Raw genomic sequence first — 7850 nt, 5'->3', positions numbered from 1 at the left:
CAGTGTATGTCGTGAGTTACATACAAGTTCGTTGACAAAATTCGACAGTAGATTGACTTTCATTTGAATATATGAGTAGCAACGGAAAACGTCAAAATAGTCTTTAATCTCTTAAGAAAGGTCTTTTGTGCCAACTAATAATACTTTATACTTGCGATGATTCAATTCGGTTTCATATAGAGCCATTTATACACATGCACTGCGCTTATTGGAGACGAAACTCGTTGCTCGCAAAATCTACAATACCGTGCTTAAACTTTATTAATTTGTATTAAAACTCGGCATTTAGTACCACTACAAATTGGCCATGTACCGCCCCAATCAGCCAAGCACAACTCTAGTATTGTAGATTGAGTCGGCATAGAACTCAAAACTGGTTTGCGATCAAGTTGAGTTGCTTTTCCGACTGGGAAATATAGCCTCTATGTAGAACTCCGTATTTCCTGCCGAGATCCCCACTCGAAAATCTCTTACAGATTGTCTCGGATTTTTTGAGATTTAATTCGCCCGATTTTGTTTCCTTTTTTTAAACAAAACATTGTTTTAGTGGTATGTTCGCCAATCCTGATTGCCGCTCAAGCGCTTGATCCTCCGTGATAGAGCGATGTATGCACAGTTTGAAATGAAACAGAAATAACAGAGATGGGTAAAACGACACCGCTATATGTCGTATTGTGTACCGATCAAGATTGGATACAAGATCTCTATAGCCCTGTGGGTACCTTTTAACCCGTAACCAGACAGATGTAGAGGCAGACTAAGAAACAGGAATATCCCAATTTTATGCCTTAAATGTTCACCAATATTGACTTGCAGAAGTCCCGGCCATGAACAATCTGATGTTCTTGTCTGATCTCTATAAGTAATTATCGTTTACTAATCAGACCTATGTCCTTATCAGTGTCCCTCAGACCTTATGGGTTGATTAGTAGACTCTCACTCGATGGTTTAATACACACGTTTGTGGGCACGCAAACCCCCCCCCCCCCCCCCTTGGCAATAATAGGTATCATTCAAGAGTTCGTATTTCACGTCTCGCGCCAGTCTAGATCTGACTGACCCGCCATTAGCCTTCAAATTGAGTTGCAAAACAAAGTGGTTCTAAACAAGATTGAGTTGCGAGTCTAGTTGTGGTTGGAGGTTACTTATAAAGTAAAGATGCTTAGGATGTGTTAGTTTGCTGAAAATGGATGGCAGTGAGTTGAGACATAAAATATAGATCGTATATACGTACAAACAAAATCATGCCCGAATTACTAGTTCTGGGAACATTTTCCTCCAGTCCCAACCCGAATACACCGCTTACTAGCTTTGTCAAAGCTAAGATTCAGCCAGGCACAAAGGGGAGTGTCAAGCTGCACACATCCGTGCACTTTTTGCCCATTTGCATATACCTATGGCTTGTGGGAAATCTGCGACGGATGCTTTTATTGTGGAATATATAAGCATACTCATTATCATACTCACACGAACAGTTAGCATATCCTTACAAAAGCGCCAGGATTACCGGACACTTTTTAGCTCATGGCAAACCCGCACTATGGCGACGGCGCACGACGTGGCATCACTGGATGGTCGCCTGATCTGGCTCTGTGCAATCTTTTCTTAGGCCAGGCCCTACTCATCCCGGATCTTCTGGCTGCTACGGAAAGCATCTGCAGCTCACAAGCACGTGCGAGCCACCGAAGTGGTCCGTCAGGACATTCAATCATGGTCACGGATCTCCAGCCTCGTTGATTCCTCGACCTATACTGCCAGATGTTACTGTAGCGGTCGATGCATGCATATCAGTTGGTTGTAGGGGTTTCGTATCCACATGCGAGTGGTACTTTATACAGTGGCAACCCCACCACCAACACGTGCTACAAGGAATGAAGCGCTTTTTTTCTATCACAACACTAGAGTTATTAGCGGTGGTATATATGGTAAATCTTTTCGTGATAGGTGGCAAGGCCACACAGTGGACATCCTGTCAGATAATTCGGGCGCCGTCGCAGCCATCAAGTCGCGTACAAGTCCAATCCCGGAAATAATGAATCTCATGCACATGCACACCGAATCAGAAATATAATATAACATAGCTATTTTATGTGTCCATATTTCTGGAGTTAACAATACGATCGCTGATGCAATATCCCGTAATAGGCTCAGAGAAGCATGCGCGCTCCTCCAAAGCACGGATGCAACACCCACCGCACTGTCCCCTCAAGCCCAAGCACACGAGCAATCCTTCTCGATGCGAACGTTTTAGTTTTTATTAATAAATTGTACATATGTTGAACTTGCAAGCAAATACTGAAGCATGTCTACTACGCCATTCCCAATGTGTAGGATATCGGAGCAATCTTCCGTTTGTGTCGTCGGACTTAACAGTAAAGGGCGCGATTAAAATCCAAAGTCACTCGCACTTAACTACGAAATTACTTCCAAGAAGTGTTCATTGTAGTAGCCGCCCCCCGGTACTTGATCGAGTAGCAATACGGCACAGCGGCATTTGCTGGATTTTGCTGCCCCCGAGGGCCTCGCAATTCTCGCGGACATGCTATCGCACGGCGAAGACATCTGGCTTCTTTACTTTGCTTGGTTATTCCGTAGTGGAGAACTTACAGTCCACTCCACGTTAGAGGCTTACTCCAAATATCTGCACATGAATCGTGGGGATGTCCGGGTTCTCGCTGATCACATATTAATCGTTCTTTTCTTCTCTGGAACACAGAAGCTGCCGCCCAATGACCGTTCGCGTTCAAAACCCAATTCAGAAATATTCTGAGATTTGCCCAAATACTCGTCTACTAGCCTGGTTACCACTCACTCGCCACGAACCACGCGATAGCCACCTGTTTTCACTAGGGGGTGTCGCTATATCAAAAGCGAAATGGTCGGAGCAATATCAACATCTAGTCAAGACCGCGGGGCTCGACAGTCGACACTACTCTGGTCATTCCCTGCGTATACGGGGAACTCTATGCACTGAAAGAAGCAGGCCTTAACGATGCCGAAGTCAATATTCTTGGACGCTGGACGTCTGACACATGATTTTTTTTGCCCTTGTCCGCACTTGATAATAATCGGATTGCTCACAAGTACATCTACCCGCTAGAAGCGCCCCACGAAGACAAAACAAACACTCGGGGCCTTCCCTTAGCGCCGAAGACACGTTGGCACACTTAAGCTGAATTCTCCGAGCATATGGATAGCTCGAAGTGTTTGTTAGATAGGTCGAAGCGCTTGTTGGATAGCGGCGTTCGCGGGAAGTCTGTCCGAGCTTACGTGGGCAGGGAGGTAGGATTGGCATCCGGAAAGCAGAACAGTCAGAGGCACTTAATATGTATACTACATACTATTTGAAAGTAACTATCATTACCATTACTACTAGACAAGGACATCAAACAATACAAACATATGCATCTATACCGCCTGTCGAAGGTTTTCAATTCTCTCTCCATCTTCTGGAGGGTTTCGTTAGTGAAGTATAGTTACTGTATTCTTCTGTTGGCCGACTCTGGATCTCGTATTACATTGGTGACTCCCACCTGGATCCCGAGTTATAGTTTTGTGCAACAACTATGGCATCTTCTTCTTCGAGTTCGTCAGCGAATAGCAGATAGTAGTGGGCTTATAGCTGGTTCTTCTGCTGTTCTTCCAAGAGAAGCAAAAGTTCTGCTGCTCCGTCCTCACTAGGTAATTTATTGCTAGATGTGCCCTCCAATGGTGAGATAACGAAAATATATCTTATTAAAGCGTCGCTAGCTACTGTAGAATTGTGCAACTATATTCACGCGAGTGGTGAAATAGATGACGCACGAGTCAATCCCAGAAACAACAAAAATAATCACGAGTACAGGATAAAATACTTATACTCTTTGAACGTTTTTCAACAATTGGGCCTTCGAATCGTTTGAGAAAACAGAAGAATTGAAAACATGGATTTTAGAATTCATTTTTGCGAAAAGTATTGCCTGGTGCGGCAGATTTTTCTGAAGAATGAAGTAGAATCGAATAATTAAAACCTAATAAACATAAATAAAATCTCTTCGGCGAAATCAGAACTAGGAAGGTTTTATATAGGCAATGTCTCAGTCATTATGAAGAGACTGGTGGGTAGGTTAAATCAGGTAGGTATAACATGAATACAACTTAAGTGGGATTTGACTTGAAAAGTTGTTGAATTGGCTCGGGTTAATTTTTTAAATTCGACCCATCAGACTTTTGTTTATCATATAGCCTACGTTGTTCATAGTATGTGAACGCATGCGAACGCATGTTTTCAAGCTTATGCTAGCCGTATTAAACATTGTTTATTCGTTTCATTGTGGTGTACTAGACTAGTGGTCTATCTAAACGTCGTCGTCCTTTGTTTCTCACACCAATCTGTTCCGAATAATGCCCTTGAAAGCACTTAATTGAGCAAAAATAAACATTGCACTCTACATTACTACACCATTTTGTGTGCTGTTTATCATTCTTTTGATTCAAGTAACATATATGGCAACGTCCATGCACAGTCTCATTACACCACTTTTATTGGGTTCGATACTTTTAACAAACATGCAACAAACAGGTGTCCAGCGGAAAATTGTAGTGGATCCACATGTTGATTTAGTATGTCGCGATCTAAAGATTGTACAAGCAATTCTCTGAATTGCATAGTAGATGCGCCTTTGTTGTGTATCATACTATATAGCAAGCGTGAATTCTCGATCATCGAGTCAATTAGATGCCAGAATAGAAAAAGCCAGTTTTATGCCTTTATTTGAAACCGACTCCACAATATCCAGTTTGTTTGTTAAAATTATTTACACTATCAGGATGTCCGTTGTAGAATCCAATGTTCTTTGGACGATGGACAGGCTGTGGAGTACCTGCGATTTTCACGTGAGTGTTCACTACTAGCTTGAAATGAGGAGACTGTAGCAACCACTCTGTTGTCGTGCCATATATCAAGATACAGTTCCATAGGGCTATTCATTCTGTCATAGTGAAAAAAAAGTCTTGTGTAAGGCATCCCCTTTGTCTCCATTGACATATTGCAATGAAGTGTAGACCATACGCACATATATCTAACATACATAACTGCGGGCTAGAGTAGAATCGGTCGCACACACAAATACGGTTTCGATCGAAATCAGGTTTTGTGATTTGCAATACTATTGCTTCTGTCTTCAATAAGTGAGCGAATCGTGAGTCCATATGTGTTTACTCAGAAGCTATGATTGATTACAATAGATAACAGCTTTTCGCATCACTCAGCATATATAATTTGTATCTAAATATTTTTCTTGCTGGTTTATGCTTCAAGGACTGCCGTAAGTCAGAACCAATGCGATGTTTGGCTGGTACCTTTGACTCATCCATTGACAATGCCTGTCCGGGAGCAAATAATTTTTGGAAGATTTCTTTCATGATATCGTATATCTCTAACAACTTCCATTCCGCGCAGTATCCCTCATCGCCTCGTTTAGGCCCTTCACTATAGTCATAAGTTTTTAGACAGCAATGGATATCCCGAAAGCGATGAGCATTAGGGAAGATTTCCTCGTTCGTTCGCATGCGCCACATACTATTCTGTCTATGGTTGCCAGCAACGCATGATTTGATTAGCGCTTGTAGCTTGCGGGATTGCCCGATGGAATGTCCACGATTGAAGCAGAATGCACAATTTCCTGTCAATATAACTACATGTGCACCGTGCACAATGGTTGATGGGTCACTTTCATCTGGATCCAATGCGATGAGATACGTGGTGAGCTCATCATACGACATGGCCATCATAGCGGGTATCTTCAACGTAATCTTAACAGTCTGATTATCGTCGTTTACAGCCTGCCGTAGAATAGCGCATAGGCTGTTGTTAGACTTCGTACCTCCGGCGTTTTTGTATTTCATAAATTCCGTGTTAAGACGACTGATAAGACTGGCGTACGATTCATTCTGTTCTTGTGTGATGCGCTTCAGTTTTCCTTCTAATGTCTGGATATCATCTTTGGTCAGGGCTTCAAACTTGCGTTTCAGTCCGGCAAAAACTTCCCACGGCTTATCAATCAATTGGCTGATCTCCGTCTGTCAGCCTTCAGCCCTTGATTGTAAAATTGAGGGGAAGTGAGAGACTACAGTAGTAGACGTATTTCTATATGCGTTAATAACGTTTTACGTCGTCAGCCCGAGATTAATTTGGGACTTGTTCTCAAATTAATATAAGTATAGGTGGGTCAGCCCGAGAGAACGTAAGAGTAATTTGAGACTTCTTCTCAGATTATTCTATTTATAGAATACGGGCCGCCGGCTAGCCGAAAGCCGAGGTCCGAGACTGAGTGTAGTAACAGAGAATATGATAAATTTATTTCTAGAAAATATATCCGAGTGCTAAAGTGTTCTGCATAAGGTTTCTCAAACTGATCATATGAGTTTTTACCCTGGCCAACCCAAGTGGTTGAATACTAGTACAAACACCATCAGTATACTTCATTCGAATGCACCATACTTTAAATACACTAGCACTTTACTATTAGTGTCCCACACCGCACGCTAACATAGTTGAGAAAATTGATGATAGAACGGGCCTCATCAGGTGGGCAAAATTCGACAGGGACTTATGTCAGTGTGAACTCTGCTTTGAGCTTTCACACTTTGACTTTGCACGCGTTCAGCAATGAATCAGCCGATAATAAAGAAGAAGACGTTGAGACTCGAGAGTCGATGCAAGTTTTTCCTTTGACTGTAAGACCTACGAGGTTCGGACAAACAAAAGTGAAGAGAAGACAGGACAAGTTTATTTAACTTACGTTGGTTGTAAACTTCACACTAGTAAAGTGAAGTTCACAACCAACGGACCAACGGTATTTATATAGTTCCTGGTGTAAGATTCGGTCTATCAAAGCGATATTAACGCCTTAGAGTAATAAAAAAGAGTCTTTTAGTAAAGTTAGGTATGCCTCGTGAAAATAGCAATACTCTGAGGGATTGTGGGGCTGAGACATTGCCTATATAAAATCCTCTCAGTACTGTTTCCGCCGAAGGGATTTTATTTAGTGTTTCGTTGTCGCTCTATTAGAAACTATAGTATGTTTCGGTGGGGGCGAATCCGAGAGATTCATAAAATCCTATCTTTAGAAAAAAAGAAGAAAAAAAGGGAAAATACTCTTGATGTCCATAGTTATTGTATTAACCAATAACTTGCCACTTATCAAGAATTACCGACTTAGCCTTCATCAGACTGGAACATCTGGTTGGCTGAACGGAGGATAAACTAAGCAACGCTAATAGTTCTTAGAAACCTATGTTCGGTTGAGTCATCTCGCTACCGAAGTACTCAGATATAAATAGATTTGGAAAGTAAATATAGTTCTATTAATAGAACTAGACCAAATATTTTGTTTGGGTTTTTACTGGGGCCTTTTAATGGCCTTGTCCAAATATTTGATATGTAAAATGGAAAAGGTACTGAATTAATAAAAACCGTTGAAAACCATTCAAGGGAAACTTAAGTTTACGTACTTTTAAGAGTACGTTTTACGTACTATTAAGAGTACGTTTATATTACAAGATTCTAATGTGGAGGCCCGGCTTTTACACAGCCCCCACCGAGCTTTGAGACCCAGGAGAAGCAAGTTGCTCACTGAAGCTGAATATGGGTCAAAAAGCGAGAAAGGAAAACGGGTCGAAAACATTAAGTAGTATAATGTATAGTTAATGTTTCTCAGGCGGAGAAGTTAAGCGTGCTCGGTTACCCTGTGACTTTTGGGTTTAGGTCCAGTGGGTCCGTGTTGGTCGACTGGACGTTTCTTACGCTTCAATGTTTTTGGAACATACGAAGGATGAGCAGTAAAGCTCGGGATAAATGCTGTAGGCGG

The 7850-nt window shown here is 41.9% G+C and overlaps 1 protein-coding gene across 1 annotated transcript; it reads left to right on the top strand.

Moving 5' to 3' along the window:
- Positions 1-1524: 1524 nt before the first annotated feature.
- Positions 1525-1737, top strand: SARC_11421 (hypothetical protein; the record flags this gene model as incomplete). Its single annotated transcript, XM_014294493.1, has 1 exon — positions 1525-1737. The coding sequence occupies one exon, from the start codon at positions 1525-1527 to the stop codon at positions 1735-1737; it is 213 nt and encodes a 70-aa protein (XP_014149968.1).
- Between the last annotated feature and the right edge of the window lie 6113 nt (positions 1738-7850).

Source organism: Sphaeroforma arctica, assembly GCF_001186125.1.
Source record: "Sphaeroforma arctica JP610 unplaced genomic scaffold supercont1.1679, whole genome shotgun sequence".
Taxonomy (NCBI): Eukaryota; class Ichthyosporea; order Ichthyophonida; genus Sphaeroforma; species Sphaeroforma arctica.
The sequence above is the reverse complement of the archived record's forward strand: the minus strand, read 5'-3'. Positions and strand labels throughout refer to the sequence as shown.